At 43.6% G+C, this 23,955-nt stretch overlaps 1 protein-coding gene across 4 annotated transcripts in view; it reads left to right on the top strand.

Moving 5' to 3' along the window:
- The first annotated feature begins 5,322 nt into the window (after positions 1-5,322).
- The window catches only part of DIP2C (disco interacting protein 2 homolog C), a 309,262-nt gene continuing 290,629 nt past the window's right edge, over positions 5,323-23,955 (top strand). For all 4 annotated transcript variants that reach the window (XM_066551280.1, XM_066551271.1, XM_066551265.1 and 1 more), the window contains exon 1: positions 5,323-5,457. In XM_066551280.1, coding sequence (XP_066407377.1) covers positions 5,373-5,457 — 85 coding nt within the window. In that variant the 5' untranslated portion in view covers positions 5,323-5,372. The remainder of the gene's footprint in view (positions 5,458-23,955) is intronic.

The following is a 23,955-nucleotide window of genomic DNA, read 5'->3' as shown; positions in this document are numbered from 1 at the left end:
TCTCCAAAGGTTTCCTTTTCCTTCATTTTTCTGTGCAGTACTTCACATTTAGCCAAGAAAATTCCCTTTTATGCATCTTAGCTCAAATCCAGTTTCATCAGCATGTGAGCTAATATGCCAAACTATGTGCAGAAAGAGCTCAGGCATGAATTCATGTTCCCTGCTGCCAGCTGTGCTATGAGGCCAGTAAGCTCTGGCACAGGGACAGGAGGAGAAAGGAACTTCACAGTTCCCCCACCACCAGAGCTCATCTGCAGGGTGGAAAGGAAGAAAATGACTGAAGGTTATGAAGTTTCCTCTCAGCTGTCCAGTATTTGCTGCACACTTTCCTGTACACTGAGGCAGATCACTCTATCCATGGTGTTCATTTGGCTTTCATGGGATTCACTTTCATAAACCACAGTGAGTTAAGAGAGGGACATCTAAATTATTTCAAAGTATTAAGACAGAGAATCAAATGCCCAGATATGCAGCAATTGACATCTGCCATGTGCCCACTGTAATCAAACAAAGCTCAGGTGTCTAAACAGCTTGGAGAAATGGAATATGGTGTTTGCTTATGTGGCACAGTAGAGAATGAAAATCATGTGTGAGAAAGGCTGAGTCCCTTCCCTTCCCTTCCCTTCCCTTCCCTTCCCTTCCCTTCCCTTCCCTTCCCTTCCCTTCCCTTCCCTTCCCTTCCCTTCCCTTCCCTTCCCTTCCCTTCCCTTCCCTTCCCTTCCCTTCCCTTCCTCCCCTTCTGCTTCCCTAAGACAAAAATTTGAAGATGTGATTGGATTTAAATTTTAAGCATGAAAAGAAATTGGAACCAACCTAGAAATAATTATAGAACCTTTTGCATGCCATTCATGGGAAACTTGATTAATTTATCTAACTAATGAATTCTTTTGCTATTTACAGTTGGCATCAGGGAGCCATCCAGACACATATGTGGTAGATACAGCAGAAGAATAATACATTTCATGATCTGTTTGTGAGACATGAGCAGACAGATGCAAAAAGATGGAATGGAAGTGGAGAGGTGAAGGGGAACAAATAAATTGACTTCAACAGCAAAAAAAGGAAAATAATACATCTTTGCATAAAGCAATGCCAGACAAGCATGTTCATCCCATCCCACAGTAGGATTATTTCCTACAGCATACTCATGATTGCTTTGTCTACTCTGGTTTTAATGTTTCAAATTATGGGGATTCCACCATTTCCTTTGAGAGCCTCCTCTGAAGTCTAATGCTGCTCATCCCCTGGAAGCTTTCCCTGATACGTGTTTCAGCTGCTGTTCCTATTTCCATTACATTACTCAGTTACATCCTCTTTACCCTGTTTTTCTCCCAGCTTCAACTTCCCTGGTGCTTCTGACTTTCAAATCATCATGGGCAGCTGTTTGGGCCATCTCTGCTGTTGTTTCACAAACTGAGTAAGCATTTCTGTAACCTCTCCTTATAACCCAGTCCCTCCAGGCAGATGATTGTTTTGGTTGGTTTTTTTTGAATGCCTCCTGCTTTTGACTTATTTTTGCTACATTGGCCAAATCCCCACTGCTCCCTCTCTCAGACAGAAGAGAAGCTGACCTGTTCATTCACAGACACAGTCCTCTTGCTTTTGCTAAGGTGTGCAGGAGACACACACATCGTTTTAGGTGCTTTAAGTTAACAATTCTCTGCACAAGAGCTTTTTCCTTTCCCTAAATATTTTTAGTGCCTTGTCCTTTTCCTAAAGTTGAGATATACCGACACACTGATATACAGTGAAATGTTTTCTAGCATAGACCTGGCCTTGGGCTAAATCTCTGAAAATGTGGATACATCTTCTGTGGTGAGAGAGCTGAGAAAAAGATTTTTACCTAAGCAAGGTGAGTTCTATGTGGTCCTTCAGAGGTTTCACTCAGGTACCAATACCATAAGGTGCTCCACAGTCACCAGAAGGATTTGGCTGCTACACATGTACTGTTAAGTAAAAATACACTTCTTTCTGACCGTGCTAGTTAGTTACTGCATCCAAAATGCAAATAGTATCCTGCTCTTCTTGGAGTCTGGAACTTTCCCAAGTCACAACCTCTCACCTATAAACCTAAAAGGATCTATGAATAAAGACCAGCTAGTCAAAAGTCCTGACTTAATTCTTTTTCATTGCAATTTCAGTGTTTCATCAAAACTATTGTGCAAATTTATATGCTTGAGATTTCCTTCCTGGAGCCTGGGCATAAATAAGAAATGCCTCCTCTAGAGAGAGCCCAAGGGGAACCAGTGGGCTTTCCAGAGGAGGCTGCCATGGCCCCATGCATGTCCCCATGTCAGAGCTGTCAGAGTCCCACACCAAGGCTCCCACAGCTCTCACCTCTGTCTGCACCTCGCCCCAGCTGATGGGATGGTCTTGCTTGCCCTCCCAAAGGCTCTCCACAGGAGCCAAGAACAAGGACATCATCCTGACTGAGTGTTTGCTGAATTCAGCCGTTTCCACTTCTGCTGGATGGGATCCAACCCCAAGTGACCACTCTTCCTTTTAAAGCACCCAATAGCTGAAACCCTGGGTTTGTCATGGAAGAGCCAAGAAAATTCAGTCACAATGTGAGTGTTCAACCACTTCTCTTTAGGTCCCTTTGTACAACTTCCTGAAAGGAGAAATTTGGAAAGTGGTGTAAACACCATCAGTACAGAGTCTGTAATGATCAGGTAACAAGTTAAATACTCATATTGTATCAGCACTGGGGAAGTAAAGTTGCAACTCAGAGATACACTGGTGAAGGCAGCTGGACCACCACGAAGCCTTCCCTTGCCTCCCTGCTGGCTGCCTCCATCACACGTGAAAAAGCCACTTCTGCAGAAGGCTGATTCTTTCAGCCTATTTCATCTCACTTAACTCAATAAACAAACAAAACTCGGATTCTCAAGTAGGAGCCCTGGAGCATATTTGGATTTAATTGTTTTTCTTTGTTTAGATCTGGATGTAATGAACAAGAAAGACCTGGATATTTTTTTGGGTGTCTGTATTGGAATTATGCAGTGCCCAAAAAAAGATAAAAATTCCTCCTGCTGTGCTGGAGGAGAGGCATTTGTATGGCCCTAAATAATGTGTGTCACCATGCTGCTGAAAGCAGTGGCCCTCTCAAAGGAGCCTGACCAGGTGGGTTTCCTCCTCACTGCATTGAAGAGAAACCCACCAGAGGTTACTAGAAAACAACATATATGACAATGAAACAAACAGCAGCACCATGAAATTAAGGGACACTGTGTGTGTTCAAGCCTTGTTTACAGCAGGCAAACTCACCAAAGTATCCCAACCTGTTCTGCTGCTGGTCTGGCTGGAGTGATGCTGGCATGGGCCAGGGTTGGGTGTGAACAGCTCTCCAGTCTGGGGCTGGTAACCAGTGAAAACACGAGAAACCACCAGCCCTGCACACGCTGCAGGAATCGCTCCAGTGCTAATGCCTGTGCAGCACAGCTGTAACATGACATAATTTGGTTTCCTTCCACAACGTAATAAAATACTACTTTGTTTAGTATAGTTGCAGCCTAAGCTTTATCTTTTCAAGGAACTCCTACATCCTTTTCTTTCCCTGACTAGAACAGTAAGCTGGTAAGTCAAGGCTCACCTGGGGAGGATTATGACTTTTCCTTTCTGCTAACATTGTGTTGCACAAAGACCTGTCCTACCTTTGGGACTCCCAAGGATTTTTGAAACCACAGGTGCTGTGGTGTCTTGCTCCTTCCTTCTCATGACGAATTAAAACAACCCACCAAAGCCAAATCTAAGCCAAACTACTAAACCCCAGCCCAAACAAAAAAAAAAAAAAAAAAAAAAAAAGAAAGAAAGAAAATATGTATAGACGAAGAAAGGAAGATGCTCCTTGTGGAATATATTTGTTGATTTGAAAGAAGGTAGCTTTATTAAATGTTTTCGAAACATTCCTTCTTTTGTTCGAGTGGTGTAATTAAGAGTCTTCAGTCCTTCTTACTGTGTTCCCCAGATACTGGTTCAGTGTCAGCTGGTACATGTGTCAACTTCGTTCTTTATCATCATATTAAAATTGCTACTCTTCCATGACCATGTCCAACCATGGTTTAGTGATATACGCACCAGAATTGCCATGGCTTATTTGGAATAGAATAGAATAGAATAGAATAGAATAGAATAGAATAGAATAGTTTTGGTTGGGAAAGACCCCTAAGATCATAGAGTCCCACTGTTAACCTGACACCATGCAGTCCTCCATTGGCTGTATGCAGAGAATTGGAGTGAAGATAGGGGTAGGATGGAAGTTGTTCGGCAGGTGGGGAAGGAAAAGGGGGCACAGGGTTTCGGAGTCGAATCTTCGCCTGCCTCCAGCACATCCCTCCTTCCCCGCCTTCCTCGTGCAGCCCGGTCCTGGGAGCTGGCATGAGTGAAAGCCAGTGCAGCCCTGCCCGCGCTTCCCCCGCACCGCCGGCCCCGCACCCCCGACTCCACACACACGCCGGAGCCCCGGCCCCGCACACTCTGGCCCCGCACATCCCGGCCCGGCACAGCCCGCACACCCTGGGCTCCGCACACTCCTCACACCCCTCACACACCCCTCACACACCCGTCACGCCCCTCACACCCCCTACACCTCGGTCCCTCAAACCCCTTACACCCCGGTCCCTCACACCCTCTACACCTCGGTCCCTCAAACCCCTCACACCCGTCACGCCCCTCACACCCCCTACACCTCGGTCCCTCACACCCCTTACACCCCGGTCCCTCACACCCCCTACACCTCGGTCCCTCAAACCCCTCACGCCCCTCAAACCCCTCATACCCCTCACACCCCTCACGCCCCCCGGTAGCGGCGGCCCCGGGGCGGGCGGGGCGGCCCGAGCAGCGCGGGGCGCCCCCTGCGGGCGGCGCTGGGGCGGCGCGGTCACGTGGATGTGACAGCGGCAGTGCCCGGCCAGCCCCAGTCGCGGCAGCGGCACCGCAGCGCCAGCGCCGCCGCCAGCCCGAGCCGGGCGGGGACAGCGGGGCCGGGGCCGGGGCGAGGCCAGGGGGAGCCGCCGCCGCGGTGCCGGGCGGCGGCGGGCGGGGGGTGGGCCGGGCGCGGCGAGGAGCCGATGCGGAGCGATCGCGGGCGGGCGGCGGGAGCAGCCATGGCGGGGCCCCGCTGAAGGAGGCGGCGAAGGAGGAGGAGGAGGAGAGGGGAGGAGAGGAGAAACCTCCGCATTCCCTCCCTCCGCGCCCCGTCCCCCCGCGCGGACCGCCCGCCCGCCCGCCTCCCCCTGCATGCCCGGCTGAGACCGCGGGGAGGACTCAGCCACCCGCCGCGGCCCCGCCGCCTTCCCGCGCCCCGCCAGCCGCGGACAAAGGGGGAGAGCGGGCAGCCAGAGGAGGGGAGAGCCCGTCCCCGCCGCACGAGCATGGCGGACCGCAGCCTGGAGAGCGTGTCCCTGCCGCTGGAGGTGCGGGCCCGGCTGGCCGAGCTGGAGCTGGAGCTCTCCGAAGGTAAAGGCGCGGCGGGGTGGGCGCGGGCGGCGCGGCAGCGGCGCGGCACCCCCGGCCCGCTCCCCCATCGCACACCCTACGCCCTGCGGCCCTGCGGGGCCGGCCCCAGCCCGATGGCGCCCGGGGGGCTCCCCTGCCGGCCCCTGTCGCTGGCGGGGGACCCCGGCGCGGGGGTTTTGTTCTACCTGCGAGCCCCCCGCGCTCCGCCGCGGCGCGGGCGGGGGCGGCAGGGGGGCTCTGGCGGCGGGGCTCGGCCGCGCACGCGGTGGTGCGGGAGCTGGAACAATCCGTGGGGATGGCTGGTGGGGGCTCCTGCCCTGCCAGGGAAACGCGGCTTGGCGGAAACGTGCCGTGTACCTGCGAGCCAGCCCCCGCTGTGGCCGCATCGAGAGACTCCCACGGAGTCCGCGCAGCGTGTGTGTGTCGGCTGCAACAAAACACCCGCTGATAAGGTCGTTGTGGACAATACCAGTCAGGTCACTCAGACGAAATGATGTATATATATATATTTAATTGCGGGATTTTTTTTTTTTACTGTATAATTGAAAGGTTGTGGTGGCTTCTTGGCGTGGTTGGTTGTGATGCTCCGCCGGTCCCCGGGCTGGGAAGGCGCGCACGCAGCCCGAGCTGTTGCCGTGGCAGGGAGGATGAGCAGGAGCCCCAGCCCGCCCTCCGCTCCTCAGCCCGGCTCCCGCTCCCCGCTTCCATGTGTCAGCGCCGGGGTAGGAGCGACAGGCAGGCAGCGAGGAGTGCCTGTCAGGGTCCTCGCTGATGGGCACTGAGCGACCAGGGTCGTGGAGACGGTTTTAATGTATCAGATGTAATCGGTGTCTCCCGGAGGAAGAGAGTGGGCAGTATTCATATGTATTGATGCTAGCGTTGGCTCTTTCCTGGAACGCAAATCTGCTATTAGCTGTCCCCTCCTTTTTTTTTTAAATTTTTTTAATAATGCCCCCCAAATATCAGGGTTCGTTTACCACCAAGAGGCTACAGCACTTCATAGAAGGGACAAATGACCCAGCGTGTCCCAAATTAGTTATTGGAAGTAGTCAATATATTGAGCTGTCTGTCTGTCTTCTGTCTTTTTGTAACGGTTTGTAAAGGCTCCGAGCCAGAAAGTAAAATGCGCTGGAGCCAGTTTCATCAGCAGGGAGGAGCTGATGTTGACATTGTATTTTAACGCTTTGAGGGTGAAGAGAATGAACTACTGAGATTGCTTGTGGCTCTCATTTCTGTGCCTCCCCCTCCCTGTCGGTACCCTGAAAACTTGAAGTGAGAGGAGTTAAATACAGTATTGCCTTTCTGTGATGCACTGCCAGTCCATTGGCCCTAGTCTGTGGCAGTGAGTGTGGGAAGAGCTGTTTGTATCATGCTACATGTAACGTTGTTGCTTTATGCAGAAAATGCTTCTTGGTGTGTCACATCATTGTCTACACACCAATGAGATACTAATTAAAACATCTGTTAGTAAATGCTTCCAAAAAACCTGAAATCAAACTGGCATAGACTCTCAATAAATATGCTAATGTAGTGTACTAAAGTTGTAATACAGTTTTATGGTGCGGTTTCTGTTGCTGTAAGCATAATCCAAGAAAGCTCTGAGGAAGTGGGACATGGTTTGAAATTGGGCATCTGTATCTGCAGTGCTGTAACTTCCCTGCAGCCAGATCTGGAATGAGTTTAGGCCACTGACAGTATCTTTCTTTATGTGCCACTGGTGTTACACCCAGGCAGACGGGGTGGCTCGTGTGTTCTGACTGTGGCAGCCTAAATGACGATCAGTTGGAATTGGGAGGCAGGTAAAGAACAGGCAATATCACATTTTCAGGGTCTTCCCCCAGGCTGCTCTTGGTGTGTTCTTAGTCAAGCACATGACAGTGTTCAGTGCCTGAGAAAATGAAATAATTTGCTACTTAAAGCTCCTACCTTTAGGCATGTTGCAACTCCTGGCCCGTTCCCAAAATTAGTCCCTACAGAGAGTGGGATCAGTGATTTGTACAGTTTTATCATGCTGTAGAAGTCATAGTCTGGCCATGCTACTCCTGAGTTAAATGGTTTTCAAGGCAACTCTGTGTTTCTTTACACCCTGAACATGCAGTACCTTATGCTTGTGCTTTGCTTGGCTGTAACGAGCCAGTCCACTGCCTTCATTCACTGAGATACACTTATGCAAGTGCATAAAAGTTCATGTGATTGAGGTTTTAACATGTGTTCTGCTCATGATGTGGTAGGGTGTCTCTGCTGCCTCTGTGAAGCAGGAGACTTTTGGAGGCAATAGGCAACTGCATGCTTTAATGTGTTTGGGTCTCATTGATAATATTGGGAGCAGAGTGACTGCTGTAATTTATGTCCCTTTTTAAAGTGCTTTCCCAAGTCAGACTTGCTAGGAAGATGTTTTTTCAAGTGCTGCATTTCTGAAACATTGTAATTGTTGCACTGTTTGTGTGAGCTTTTATTTCTGGGCGCTCTGGGTCTTAGAGCTGCTGCCTGTACCCAAGACACGTGGTTCTCTGTGCCAAAACCTGCTAAGGCCAGTGCAGCTTCAGGAACAGTTTCTGAAGGAGAGCTGCTGCTTTGTAGAGGAGCAGCAGCAGGATTATTGCGTGGTTATTCCTCAGCTGTGAGCTAAAGCTGTCTCCTTCCTAGCTCTAGGAAGTGTGATAGCGTGGGTCCTACCCACGCAGTGCATCTTGAAACTGAACATAAAATAGCTGGTGTCCCTGTGCCCAGACCTGGTTACTGTGCCACTAGCACAGCAGGCACCGTGCAGGTGTTGCAGTCACAACAATCACTGCTAGTCCTCATCACACGTTCCACTTTGGCCGTGGCATTTTCCCCACCCCGTGTAGCCAAATCCCGAGTTCTCTGTTCAGCTGTGCACTCAGCATTGCCTCACTGGCAGCAGAGATGTGGCAGGAGAGCCTCAGGAAGTGTCTGCTGGGCACGTGGCACGTGCTTTGTAGACCATAGAGCAAAGTGCTTTTTTTTTTTCTTTTTTTTTTTAACAGTGCTTGTTTGTTGTGCACTGCTTGCTTGTTGAAAGGGAGAAGGAAGGTCAGAAGGCATTTAATAGTATTCTGGGAAGTTTGTCTCTGTGACAAGCCTAACCTGTTGGTTACTGTGGGCAAGCCACATGCCTTCCACCTCTCCTTTGCTGTGGTCTGAATGGGCTTTTCTTGGTTTAAACATAGCAATTTCAAAGGTACTATGGATGCAAATGAGAATAATCATTTTAGATTTTGTTAGTTTCATTAGTATGACTTGGCAGGTGGGGATCAGCCAGACTCAGAAGTGCTTAGCAGGTTCCTCTGTGGCTGTGTGCAGGTTGCCTGCCCCACAGGAGGAGCCTGGCACTCTGAGGAGTGTTGAGAGCCATGTTCTCAGTGATGTGGTGGCATGTAGTGTTACACTCAGCCTCAGGCATCAGCAGCACACTCCTTGTTGGTGTTTTCACTGCATTTTGGGAAGGGGATATTGCTTCAGTGTTTCTCAGGACACAGTGGCTCAACAGCACTTTACATTTTTTAAATGTTGGAAGTTGTGGAATCATCGTTGATTCCAGATGTTCTAGAGACATTTGTTAGGCTGTGTTTGAGTGAACATGCTTGATGCTGGTGTGTTATGTACACGTTCTCTGACACTCTGGTAGTTTCCCTGAGCTACTAAAGCTTGCCTTGCTCAGAAGTAGCCCTTCTAGGCTGATGCAATCAACATGTCACTCTGCAGTAGCTGTACTTCGGGGCTGTTTAGGATTTTATGAGGTTTTAGTTTTCTAACGATGTATAAAATTGTACTGGGTGGAAATAGATGAATCATCCTGTTTTTTAGAATAGCTTGGGGGTTGTTAACTGAAGAACTGATTAAATAAAACCAGGAGTCCTGAAATGTGCTGTCTTATTAAAAAAAAAAAAAAAACAAACCAAAAAAGTCATTCTACAACACCTTCATTCTTAAAAACACTTAAGAATTTAAGAAATGCCCCCTCCCCCTTTTCTCATTTTGCCCTCAGTTGCAGGGTATACAAGGTTAAATTGCCCTTCCAATTATTTCGTGAACCAAAATTAATTGGGCAAAGATGCTCTATATTTCTTCCAGTATTTTATCCAAGTGTCAGATAACATAGCAGAAACACTTAAAGAACCACAGACACCACATGGAAAATTTGAAAACCATCCTGTTCAGAAACTATTCTCCCTATATTCCATACTATACTTTCAGTCCTCTTCCATTTTAAACATATAAGGCATAGCAGGTTTCTTTTTTTGAAAGTCTCAAGTTTTCTCCAAGGAGTACTTTAAAAAAAAGTCTCAGCAGATCTTTAATAAGTGATTACTTATTCCCAAAGGCACTGGACTTGCAGTCACTTAATTAATTTGGTCCTCTACTTTCACTGTATTGACTAGCTCAATTATATTTGGTAATGTTGCTTGGGTTGATTGAGTCACTTTCTGGCCAAGTTTATTATTTTATTAGGTATAAGTTATGTCTTTTGTTGTCTGCCTGTAGTTGCTGTGTTGAGACCAGAGATGTGTAGTTAGCTTCTCTTGTTATTATTTCTCCCTAACATTTGCCAGCTGACTTCACTCACAGCGAGGTTTTAAAGTGTGAAATTTTCAATAACTAGCACACCTCTGTGATTTGGGACGCAGAGTCATCCTTTTAATTCACTCTTTGAGAGATAATGCTCTGCTTAGAAAGTGAGTATCACCTATGCAATGACAGTGTCTGAGTTTAGGTGAGAAATGAACTAAGAAATTCAACACTCACATTTGCTTCTTGTTGTTTTTTGAGCTGTTAGGATGCAGTTGGCTTGTGTTTTCAGTTATTTTTTTCTGGTGAGAGAGGACTAATTTACTCAAAATACATAAAGTTGGAATTTTCATATAATTTATGTTGAAGACTAGGGCTTAAAAAAATATACTGGATATCATGGAAACTATGATGAAATCAAGAGCACTGTCAACAGAACCCTTTCTTTGTATGATGAAGCTCCTCTCATCAGCTATTTTGTTTCTCTGATGGTGCTCAAGTTGGAGAGGGACAATAACTTGATTATTTTAAAAACAGGTTCAATTCATTCATGAGTATTTTAAGGCATTGGAATTTGAAGAATTTCTTCTTTTTTTTTATTTGGATATTTTTTATTTGCCTCCTTCACTGTGCTATTTGGACTTAAGGGCTTTTACTGGGTGTCGAAAGAATTCTCTGCCACTCCTTCTGTAGAAGTACATGTAAAGCCTTGTAAAACAGACTATGCAAATCTCCAGGATGTTCCCAGAACAGCTGTCCTGAAGGCATGCTGTAAATATACCTTTGTTGCCAGCTGACGTGGAGCAGCACTGATGCCCAAGGGTTACACTTAATGGATCATTCAGATGATCTTTACTGTGTTACACAACTGACATACTCCAAACGCTTTTCCCAAGGATGTGTGAAAGTTGCCGAGGGGGTGTGGGTTTTATAGGCAAAGCAGGGAGTAAGCAGTGTATTCCTGAGGAGAACACGGGCTGCAAGGAGCTGCCCTTTGCAGCTTCAGGGGACGTCTGCGTGGCTGTGCTGCACTGAGCAGGGAGCAGGAGCCAGCCCTGCTTCCCCTTGCCAAACCTGTGTGCACCTGTGGCTGTGAGTCAGCTGCTGCCTTTCCCTGCAAGGGGGTTGACCTGCCTTTGTCAATCCACCAGGAGGGAAATGCACTCATTCTGATTCCAGCAAATCAAGTATCCTTTGGAATCGGAGGAATTTGGGTTTAGCACACCTCTTCCCTTTCATTAATTTTTCTCGGGGGGGAAGGTGTTTGCATGCTGTCTAGAAGCATAGATAATAATCTAGCTTTTGATGCAGGATTTGGATTGGGAATGGCAAAAATATCACTGTTTCTCTGAAGGGATATCAGCAGATGCCTTTAGGTGTTCCTGGCTTGTTTGGGGTATGGTACACGGAATCCTAAATGTACCGTAGCTCTCCTATACTTAAAAATGCATTGACTGCGTTTTAATTTTTTAAGAGGCTATTTGTATAACGCGTCAAGCAGGACATATAATTTTTTAAAAATAACTGCTTTAATTCCCCAGCAACTGTCAGACAAGATGAGTCACTGCAGTATAAGAATTCACCACAGCGCATCACAGATTTGACACAAACTCTTAATCCATGTAAAATTATGCATGTATATTCCCCTATCTTCCCCAGTGGGTGAGCTTCATTTTTGCCAAACTCATGATGATCCCATTCTGCCTTCTTTCCTCCCCCGCCTCCTTTTTTTTTCCCCTTTTCTTCTTGAGAAGCTCCTTGCAGTCAGTAGCCCCAGCTCAGAAAAGACTGGATGCAGCAGTCTTTTCCTGGCTTGTGAAGAGCCTTTCCTGATTGTAACCACAGCTCCTGGTTCCCTCCTTGACTGTGGTGGTGTGGGGGCATTTCCAAAATATGATTGCTCTCTGCAGAATTCTGCTCTTTCCTTCTATTTCTAGGGTAAACATACACTGAAAGATGGGAACTGGTTTTATTTAACTCCACTTGGTGCAGCACATTGGGGAATAGCTCATTTTAGACCTGTGTAAATAATTTTTTTTTTTTTTTTTGGTTTTTTCCCCTGGTAATCTTAGCTAGGGCTTCTAATTGCTAGCCAGTGTTATTTATCACTAGGATGAAGTGTAACTTCAAAACAGTGTAAAACATATTGGGGACACCATCATATTCTGCAATAAAACAGCAAATATAGGAGTAGAAATACTTAAAGCAATACAGCTTGAGACAGATGCTGGGCTTTAGCTGGATCCTCTTGCCACAGAAGAGGAGGTTTCTCCCTTAAAGCCATGTGAAATCTACCAGGACACTGTGCATGGCTCTCAGGGGATGCAGGGAGGTGTGCCAGAGTGCTTCTTGCAGTCCCTTTTTTGTAGAGCAGAGCCATTTGCTGGTTCCTGGCAGTTTGGTAGGCACAGTCTATTGGACACATCATCTGCAGTGCTTAGAGCAGCATCAAGTGCCAGGGTGTGGATAATTGCCACATTATTTTACAACAGAAGTTAATGTTGAAAAGTATATGATGTTTCAGTGATCTCTTTTTAAGACTACGTGGTTGGATAACTAGAGAAAGGACTCTCATGAAGTGTCATTATGACTTGGAAGAGAAAGTGTTTCCTCTGACTTTTGAAGGGGCTATTTCCTTTCCAAAGACTGAACCATACATATGCTATTATTTAGGATGCTTGAGGGTTTTTTTGCTGTTATGTGTATGGCTGGGTCTGCAGAATGGTAAGAGTGGAGGGGACAGAGGGATTCTTCAAGTGTTGTTTGTGTATGTAACTAGAAATGCATGTTAGGACTTGTTTGGTCCTGTATCTCTCTGGATCCAGAGTCCAGATTTCCAAACTGTGACATCTGCAGTTTCTTCATTTAAATCTTGGCTTGATCTATATTTAAGATTAAAATATCAAAAAATGATCTTGTAAGTCTGGTCGGGTAAGAGGTGCTCAGAAGCCAGGAAAATGTTTCTTAATGAACTCTGTGACAAATACAGAAGTGTAAGTAATGGGGCCTGGTTTTTCACTGGTAGGCTGGTGGTTGAAAGTTTGCCTAGACCAGCGAAAGTTCAGAGACTTTTGGTTGGCGTAGAGACCCAAACTGAGTGTTCTGACACTCTTTTTCCTACTGTGTGGATGCCCATGTGTCCATAAACAGCCTGGCAAAATAGAGAGACCCTAGCAACAGAGAAAGCAGCCCTGGACTATTCCATCTGTGTGGATCCTCCAGGAAGAGTTACGTGGTGTTAGCAAGATGGCTGCAGGGGTGTTGCATCTATTACTGCCTTTAGTGAGAAAATAGACTTTTAGTGAGACCTTTAGTGAGAAAAAAGACTTTGGACTTTTCATGTTACATGACAGAACAGTTCTGGAATTGTACAGTAAATTTCCTTCTGGTAATAGCAAATAATAAAATTTCACCTTTTTTCTTTTGAGGGGATATCCTAAGTCATATTTTTGTCTTGTTTTTCATTGTTATAATTGCAAGGAGAATGAGCAAAATTTAGAGTTGTTCGTGCCATGCCTCTTATCCTTATTGAAAGAAATATTTAAACAATCAAGTATTTTTGATGAATGTGTGAACAAATAAAATTATGGTGGGATGCAAGCAGTTCAAATTTACTGAAGAATCTTGAAGTAAAAAATTGAAATGCTAGACTTCTTTGGCAGATGCCTGAGGATGAACAAACAACAGTTACCTAGTGAAACAGCAAAATGTAGAAATATCCCTGCTTTTTCCTGAATGATGATGATAATGGCTAACTCCTTTGCTGAATTTGCTAGAAGAGCTCTGTTTCATTAGCCATATTTTTTAGTCTGAAAAAATAAGGAATGCTTTCTTTAGTAGATGCTCTAACTTCTCTGAGTGTTGTGAAGTGAAGGATTTTAGGAAAAAATACTGTTGGACTGGGGAGTGATGTTTATTTTTGAGAGGGAAAATGACAGGCAGTACTTTTAATTTGCTCTACTTCAAATTTGCTCCATGTTGTAATAGAAAAGGTTGATTTGTTATGCTGAGCAACAACAATGGAACTATCAGCACTTAAATTTAATATTTTTTTATGATAATGAAAAAAGTCTTGAGTTTTATGTTTATGAATTTTATGCCTTTAAAGTTTGGCACATTCCAGTCACAAGGTTATATCTGTATCTCCTACAAATGCTGATTCAGTCATTTGTGTGTCCATACCACAGGCTTGGCAGAATTGGACAAGCAGTTTAGAAGAGATCTGAAAAAGTGACCAAGAGTAGAGTCATGGACATTGGGGATTAAAGCAGTCTTAATAAACATTGTCTGCCAGGAGAAAGATTGGAGTTTATTTTGATTATTTGAGAAGTCTTGTGTTGGGGATGGAGGAATACTTCTCATACTGTAAAGCATTAGCAGTCCAAAACATGAGAAGATTCAACTCCTAGGAATGGAAATTAGACAAATGGAGGTTGAAGATAAGACAGAAAATATTAATAACGCTAGATAAACACTGAAACACTTGCATAGAAGAGAAGACTCAACAGCTTTCTAAAAAAAAAATCTTCCCACAAGTAGAACTGATGGATGGCTCCTTTCTAAGACAAAATAAATGTAAGAAGGTTCTGTGTGTACATAGGCATGTAAACCACTGGAGCCACCCTTGACCAGAAATATACTAGTTTAGGTATTTTTGTAGTGGCATTTTTTAAATGTCTAGTCCAATATTATGATATATGTTTTCCTGGTAACTCCAAAAGGCACTGCAGCATCTTAGAATTTCAGGTTTAGTATGTTTTCAGTATTTTACTAGAGATGACTTGACATTTACTTGCAGTAGTAATTTGTTTTAAGTCAATATTGAACACTGTAAGGATGTGCATACATTACAGTTTGAGAGGGTATCAAAGGCAGCTGCTCTGATAATTCTTGCTTAAATACTGGCTACTCTAATATTTGCCTGTAGCTCAGGGGACTTCTATGTAAGCAAGAAGTAGCAGAAAAATAACATTTTAAAAAGCTTCCTTAAAGTTTATTGTGCTTTGCTTAATCATTAGTTTTTGCATTAAAATATTGTCCATTGTAATAATTTGGATTAAAAATAAGAAGGTACTCACTTCCTCTGAAGTTTAACCTTCCTCCATCCTATGCCTAAGGTTGCTCTTTGCTGTGATGTCTTTGCTTCTGTCTCAGTGGCTGCCTGTGGTAACTTGTATTTGCCCTTCATTTCAGTGATGGGTGAAGGTGTAGGAGCAGCAAAAGTGGCTCTGTGGCTTTGTGCTGCCATCTAAACGTCTGTGAAAACTGTTTTGTTTGTTGGGAGTTTCACAAAGCTGGGGTCTCTGACCTCCAGCAGTCACTTCTGAGCCAGGTGACACAGAGAACATATTCCTTTGTTTGCAGTGGGAGATGTTTGTTGTTGCTTAGCCCAGACCCTGTTTTTCTTCCTGAGCACAATAATGCTGTGGCTGGTATTGTCTGCTGGTGGTAATTGTGAGGGAGATGAGGGGCCCTGGCAAGTCTGATATTTCTTCCTTGGCTTTGAAAGTCAGCCTCCTGTCTGTTTTTTGTTCTACCAAAGATGCTGTGAGCCCAGGAGAGGTGATTGTGAGAAGTGAGGAAGCTGTGTGTGGGATGCATTCAGCCAGAAATAGCCACAGCAATGTTACATTTCATCTTTGACTGCTGGACCTTTCAGAGACATTTGGTAACTTGGGGTAACCTAGTCCATAAGAGCTTTCTCTCCATAGAATAGGAAGCCTGGACCCTTTCTCATCAATGCCAGTTTCTCTCTCCTGAGGGGAATCCCAGCTGCTTCGTGCACCAACTCTTTCTACTACTGAAGAAATACTCTGGGCTCTTTTCTGTCCTGAAGATCATGCAAAAACCACAAAATCTCTGAAAGATGAAGTCCTCTTACTGTGTGATGCTGTTTGTCATTCCTAGGTGGTGGTCTGGCTTTGGCTGACCTTCAAAGTGCTTTTCTGTGTATTTTGATAAGGAAATATCACCTGCAATGTTATGTCTATTGTGCATCATTCAAAACGTGTAATTGCACATCTATGTTTCTTCAAACACATATTGTAATTGGTTACTTCTGGTAAATAACAAATACAGTTTCAGATTTGACTTTCTTTATGAGCCATTCTGGTGCAGGATATATACTAGAAATACCACCAGGCCTCATCTGCCAGCTTGATCCTTTGTAACTTCTTCAGACCAAAGCAAATTGAGTATCTAGGACTAGATTAGAATGAAATTGGGAAGAAGAAGCCAACTCTTCTTTAAAGTCAGCTTTTTAACCCTCAACAGCTTTGTGCTCAGACACAGAGGAAACTGGCAGCAGCCTCTCCTAAAACATCACTTCCATGATGCAAAACCAGCACCATTTTACAGGGTTTTTACTCTGTCATAAATCTGCTCTAACTCAGACACCCAAAGAAGTCTCCCCTGACTTTTCCCTAGAGTAAAAGGTTCTTTTGCTAATGGGTATCTTGTAAAAAGTGATAGTTTGAAAATGGTAGCTAGTAGTTGCTACCTAAATCTCTTAAATTTTAGTGAAACGTATTATGTGTCCTTCTTCCTCAAAAATTGCACATGTAGTTGTGTTAGAGTTAAGAGAGGATAAAGCATCTCAGTGCCCACCTTGTTCTGAAATACTGTGGCAGCTGTTCTCCAGGTTCTTTTTGAGAATATTGCATGACTGTTGGTTATGGGTTGGACTGGCTAACCTCCTTCACTGGTTTCTGCATTCCACCCCTGAGCCCAGCTTGGGCAATAAAGCAGCCACATCTCATGGAGTTGGGCCCCTAGGACAGTACAGTAGGAATTGCAATAAAATTACAAAAGGAATTACAGTTGAAAGGTGATTGAAGTCTCCCCAAAATAGAAGTATGGAAGTACTTTCAATGTAAAAGCTGGAGCTTCATTTTCAGGGGCTCAAATAAGAAGGGAGTTTAAGTTTTTCAAAAATAAATTCTTGTATTTATTTTTTCACTCAGAATGAAGTCCAGTTCACCTAAAAATAAATGGTAAAAGCTATGCTGGCATCAGGACTGCAATAATGGGTGTACTTCCCTTAAAGCTAGGTCTGTGAATAGTCAGAAGCAGTCTGTGATATTTAAGGATCTGTGCTAGGCTGTATGGCAGAAAGAAATAGATACTTTTTCTTCACTTTGTCTGTAGTTGTTGGTGGTACTAAGAACACATTTTGTGTTTGAGACAGAGCATTTACTTATATGGAACAAGGGGCCCTGATGTACTCCCAGAGGAAAGATGGGGACCTCATTCAGGACTGGGAAACCAGTCCATATTTAGAGAAGTTGTCACCCATTTGCTGGAAGGAACTCATTACCACAAAAGCTCTGTAGCATTTCTGATCCTTAAATACATGGTTGGTATCACCTGTTTCTGTGTGACAGAAAGCCAGCATATGTGCCTTTTATTTCAGTTTTTAGCTTCTTCTCACCTCTCTGTTTCCCCCCCATTGTTTAATTTCTGACTTTCTTCTCTCTAAAGCCATCTGGCTGTGGTGTGGCCTGTCAGGGTCATTCCACCATCCTGCCCCACCGTCCTTGGTCATCTCTCTTTCCACCACTACTAGAACAGTGGACTTGGTGCAGGATCATCATGCAGGTCATTCATATGATGCCCCCTTTTACAATTGCTTCTTTTTTTCACATGTTAAAGATTGCTCGTGAAGCATGTCAGAGCCAACATGTTGCAAATTGAAATCTTTTATTCTTCAGTTGATTTCAAACAAATATTTGTCTTGGAGTAACAAACTTGTTAACTGCTGAAACTTACAGTCTGTAGAGACACTAGCTGAGCTATGTGTTCTGTTAGTCATGCTTGATGTTTGCTTTTTTGGTTATTGTTGTTTAGTTCTACTTTGTCGTGTTTGCTTAGAGCTAGATTAGGATATTCTCCGTGCAGTGTGAGGCATTTATAGAAAATGTGCATCTTAAATTTCTTGAAATCTGATCTGGAGCTAAGTCATGACATCTATTTTCCATCTAAAAATGCATTTCTCTTAATTATATCTCCATTCAGTGTGGGTGGAGTTTTTTTTTCCTCTCAATTCACGTGAAACCCACACTAAACAAAAATACAGCTAATAGAGACTAAAATTATAAAGGAACTTCTTGCAAAGAGCTGGCAATGCTGTCTACATGATGAAAGTCATTTAAATTGTTCAGGCATAAAGCATGGATTAGATACTGCATCTTCAAATCATCTTTGCATATTTATGAGTACACCTGTTATATAAGCAGTGGAAAGTGCTGAGATTCCTCCACTCCTCTGCCACCGTTTGCAGGGTGAAGAAAAAGCAAGATCGTTTGTCAGGGTAAGTCTTTCAAATCCAGAGTGGAGCCTTATCTGCCTTAGCCTAATACCAGAGAAAGGCACTGTTTGTGTTCAGCAGGGCTGCATTCATGTGACTGGCAGGGGCTGAATTACTGCTCCCAGTGCTATATAAAGATTCCTGCTCCCACCCTGCCCCTCCCCAGCTCTGATATTTAGCACAATGTGCAGCATGGCTGTAAAACATCCCTGACATACTGAAGCGTGTCTCCTTTCACACTTGTATGTGGAAAAGAAGAAGAAAAAAAATAAAGAGCCTTCTCTTGGCTTCTGTGAACTTCCTAGCTGTGGAGGGTTCAGTGCCAGCTGGGGCAGAGTCATGTTACTTGCACCTATTTTCCAGCACCAGGCCTATATTGAGGAGAAGAGCTGGATTGTGTGATTGCTGTATCCTGCACCTCTTCTCTGCTCAGGGCAAGTGCTGTGCCCAGTTTAGCCTCTGGTGTTAACATGAGTGCCCACAAAATGCAGCTTCCTGGGGAGCCAAACTTGGAACAGCAGGGCTGGGGGTTGTACACCCTGTGGTGTGAAGCTGGATTTCAAGTCCTTTGCACTGTCACTGCTGCCTTGCTGCTGTTTGCAGGCGGGTTATGATTCCACTGATGTCTGGGTTTACAAACAAAAAATAAACAAAACCAAAATAAGCAAGAAAAGGAAGAAAATCTTGTAGAATTTTTTTCTTTTTTTCCTTCCCCTGAGGAAGTTTCTTTTTGTAGTGCTTAAAGTTGGATCAATTCAACAATCTGCTGTGAAGTGCAACTTCAGAAATAATTGCATTCTGCTGAGAACAGAACAGGGCTCTGAACAGTAGGCATGGAGAAAAAGATGGATGCATTGGGAAGGGGTGCATGTGTAGAAACATTTTAATCCAGTTTTTCTGCTGAATAAAATAATTTATAGAACTACACTGAACATAAGGTAAATATTTTGTTACTGTGAAGCATTATTACCCTTGCACAGGGTGGTTGTGGACTCCCTATCCTTTGAGATGCTCAGAAGCTGTCTGGATGTGGTTCTGGGTCACCTGTTCTAGGTGACCCTGCTGGAGAGGGAGATTTGGACAAGATGATCTCTAGGGGCTCCTTCCATCCTCAGCCATTCTGTGATACCCCCCTAAATTTCCACCCTTTCACTTATAAGTAATTTTGTGCTTCCCAGATCTCACACTGTGTGTGGTTCTTGGAATGGCACACTTGGCCTCTCCTGCAGTGAATTTGTACCCAAGATCTGCTATAACACCAAGTTTTAAAATTTTGGATGTAATTATGACTTGTGCACTTTGGTGATAGTCAGCAAAAATATGCCATGTGAGAGGTGAAGCACAGTGCATTGAAAAGGTATTTGGTTCTGAAATTGTTTCCCTTAAAATAATGTTACTGGTTTTTGTATGCAAAACTTGATAATGGCAGAAAATTTACATTTTATGTAAATGAACTAGAATCCAAGCATGGGGAAGGGTGCTTGTGATGATTTTAATACTGTCATTATGATCATCACTCAGGTATATGACTGTCAATTAAACAATTCCTGTTTTTTTTTTCCTTGATGATGGAAGTATATGCTTGTTTATATCTGTGGAAAAGTATTTCCTTTGGTTCTGTCAGGAGCAGGGAAATGAGCAGAACTGAATAGCTCTGAAAATCATTTTGTTCAATTACTTATTAACACCGATTTTAGATATGAAAATACCTTGAATGTTGATGAGATCTTTTATTACTTTTATTGAAATCTGTTTTGAGAGTAGTGTGCAGCTTAATCATGCAGTTAAATAGTGCATATTTTTTCAAAGTTTCATGTGAATAATGCAATAATGAGTCCCCTGGCAGAGCTAGAATCAGTCACCAATACTTTGGCATTGTAGAACAACTCAAGTGAGCCTTCTTATGAAAGTGATTTAGTGGCTGTGGTCCTCAGATGAATCTTTGGCCTCACACTATTAATACTTTCTCAGCCACCAGGCTTTCTTTTCCTCTCTAAAAAAAGCAAAACTGGACTGTGTTTTTTGGGCTATGAACACAGCTTTCAAATATGGAAGAACTGCCATACCCACATCATCTCCTGAGTGTTCAGTGAGCAGCTGGACATAGCTTTTGTGAGAGAAAGTTATGTAGAGTATGGTCCCAGTTCAGCAAGGCATTTTAAGCATGTGCTTCAGTCTCATTGATACTGCCAGTTTAACTTAAACCAAATTGTCACACACAGAATGAGCATATTTGTCTCCTTTATGGAAAAAAAATTATTGGCATCTTCATTGCTTGCTTAAAAAAGAGAGTCAATGTTAAATCAAGGGATCAACAGTCTTTCTTTCAGATTACTGCGTAAATGGAAAGGGATCTTGTAGCATTTTTTGTTTAAATGATGCTTCACTGTATGTTTATGGTCAGGTCATTAGGTGAAGAATGGAACTGACCATAGTGTGTCTCATTTTCTGTGCTTCCTCAGTGCTTTATTAAATTTGGAACAAAAAGAGAGTAACTTCATGAGAGTGCATGTCAGCTGAAGAATTCCCTCATACAATGGATGTTATGGTGAAGGATACATTCAGTAGCTTGTCAGAAGATAGGTGTCATGGGCAGGGTCTGCAGCCAAACATGTGCAATCACCTTCAAATCCCAAGGCAGGTCCTTGCTTTCAAGAGAGTGAGGAAATGAGGGGATACAGTGATTGCCTTTCTTCCTGAATACAAGCTGATCTAAGCAGCCATCTTCTGGAAAACATTTTGAAGCTGTTTCTCTTTGCCTTCTGCTGCAAGGCAAGAATCATGAGGAAGCAAGGAAGCATTGCTCCAGCCTTGCACTTTCTGCTTTTTCTAGTATTGCCTTAAAAATGTGGTTCATTGACCAATTAGTGTAATCACCAGCCAAAGACAAAAATATCTGTCTCCTGCTTTCCAGGGCTGGGTTTGCAGCTCAGGGATAAGAAAAATCTGGATCCAACAGAGTAATTTCCTGAAGACTGTATTCAAGCCATTCTCTTATGGGAAAAAGAGTCAGTTGAGGGATGGGTGAGAAGATATTTGATTTCTTCACAGGATTTTCAAAATATCAAAAGAATGGGAGAAGCCAAGGGGTCGGTGTCTCTGTCCTTTGACATTGTATGTCAAAGGCATAAATTGTTTTTGTTTTAGGAATTTGAGAGTGTATTGCTGTGTTCAACATGAGATAAAAAATTCTGTTCAGGACTATGAGATAGATTTATGACTACTTTTTTATTTTTATCTTCCTTTTACCATTCATCATGGTGTTTTCCTGGTGTACTTGGAATCTACTGAACTTGGTCTGAAGCCTCATGGCTTTCTCAATGACTTAGTTTTGCTTCATTAAACTGTATGAAAATGTAGTTGATTCAAAGAGCTTGGTCCATTTGTGATGTCCAGCATTTCTGGTGGTTTAGTCCTCTGTTACTGTGTTTAATTAGATCTGGATAACAGAAACTTTTGATTATGTAGCAAAAATAATGGTCTGCAAAGTCAAGTACACAATTGTTTCTACCCACTGCTACAGGGTGAGAAGGGTGAGAAGTTAGTCTGTCACTGATAGAATAACTAAAATTTAGACATAAAAATGTAGACTATGGTCTATGTATTCCATTAAAGGCTAAATGTGACACATACTTAAGAATTTAGCTGTGGAAACATCTCTTTAGGCAATGATTTATTTTCAGTGATATTTAGGAAGTAGCTTTTGAAATGTAAAAATCCGTGCACAGACGTCATTATTTTTTGTGAGCAGCGTGTGCGTGTATGTAGGCGTATTTAAAGATATAAAGGAATATACATTCATAGAAGAAGGGGAAGGAAAAACCTCACACACTGACTCTTCAAATGAACAAATCTTCCCACTTAAGGGAATGTTATGGGAGGCAGCAGCTCCCTCAGGGATAGGCATGCGCAAGTTACCCCTTCTGAGTCACAGATTTTTCCACAGCTTTGTGGCTCAGATGTGCAAGCCCCTTCCCCACCATGCTCCCAATTCCTTAAATAGCAGCTGAGGTCAAGAAGGACAAGGGACAGATCACTGTCACTAGGAGGCCTTCTAAATCACACCAGGGTATGTGGGGTTTCTTGATGCTCAGTCTCAGCTGTCTGGTGCAAGAAGATAATTTTAATCCCATTATATTTATTGCTTCTCAGTAGTGTTTTGGCTTTTATACTGACTCACACCATTTCAAAGGAGTCACCGATGCTTTTGTTGTTAAACAGACTTAAAAGACATCTCTTTTTCAGTTAGTTTTGTGATGTGTGTGTTTCTGTTCAGTCACGTGAAAGGAATTACATGCTGACTGTGCTGAATTTGCAGCAATGTCTTTTGCCTTGGAAGGGTTGACCATTATGACCTTTGGTACCTCAAAATATGCAGTCAATAAAGTTAAATTCTGTTGTATGTATCTTGAGGTTTACTTTAACATCTTGTGCCTTTCCATTTGCAGTGTCTGGCTATCTGTAGGGGCTCTGGCTCTCACTGGACCAAATTGAAAACTGCAGCAAATTCAGACCCATATAATTGGTTGGGAAAATAATGAGAGAGGGAAGATCAGTTTGGTAGACAGGGACACAGATATACAGAAGGTTTTGGGTTGGAAGCAAAAGAGCTTTGAAATCCAAAGCTGGCTCTAAGACTTGCCCAGCAGCTTGAGGCAGAGCTGGATTCTACTTCTGAGCCAGAGTCCTTCCTCTGTCCTTGGGCTGGAGGTGCGTGCTCAGACCTCCCATCGGTGGCAGAAGCAGTGTTGTGCTCTGCTCAGAGCCTCAGCAGGGCAGGCAGCAAAGCTGCAGTGGGTTCATGTCAATAGCAGTTTGGTTTGCTGATGACCACTTCTCCTGAAACATCTGTAGATCAATACGTGCCCTTAAAGGTAAGTCTCCAACTAACATGTCAATAAGCACTCCAGAATAGAAATAATATATACCAAGACACTGAGCAGTGATTATACCCCACACACCTTTTTTTTTTTTCCCTGTGATATCTCAAGGATTCATAAGTTGATAGCTGTTTTGTCTGAGCTTTTCTTTAGGGTCATGAGAAATTCAAATGTCTGCTGCTCACACAGACATGAAAAAGTTCTCCTTGTATTTCCTACCTTGGGTCTAATGTGTTGTGGATGAGCTACAGTTCTTAGATGCCATTCTTTCCTGTAATGCAGGAAAAGCTGTACTTTGTTTTCAGATGGTAGTTCTCCAATCATCTTTAGGTTTAGAACAATCTCTTCTGTTTGGGAAACCAATACTGTATATGGGTTCTTAAAAAGATACTAGATTCAGACATGAAGTTATGCATTATTGACAAACCTCAGGTTGATACAACAGAGCACATTGAGGCTGGACAGCATTATACTTTAAGAAATGGAATTGCTACTCTGGGAGCACTCTGCTACCACTTAAAGCCAAGAACAAGTGTTGCATCTTTCTTTACAGTCAAGCATAAAAAGCTGTGGGGCATTTTATTGTGGATTGTCCTGTGAAAAACTGACTGGACTGGAAATTGCAGTGTGACATTTATGTAGAAGAAATTCTTATCAGAAGAGTGTTAGAAAGCTGTGCAACTGTGGATTATTTTATTTGCTTATGGAAATGTGTAGGCACAAACATAGTTACATGGGACACAGTGCTTTTATTATGGGCTTAAGTGATATTGAAACCAATTA

The sequence above is a fragment of the Molothrus aeneus genome, chromosome 1 (genome assembly GCF_037042795.1).
Source record: "Molothrus aeneus isolate 106 chromosome 1, BPBGC_Maene_1.0, whole genome shotgun sequence".
NCBI lineage: Eukaryota > Metazoa > Chordata > Aves > Passeriformes > Icteridae > Molothrus > Molothrus aeneus.
Note: the sequence above shows the minus strand (reverse complement) of the source record. Positions and strands in the feature narration are given on the sequence as shown.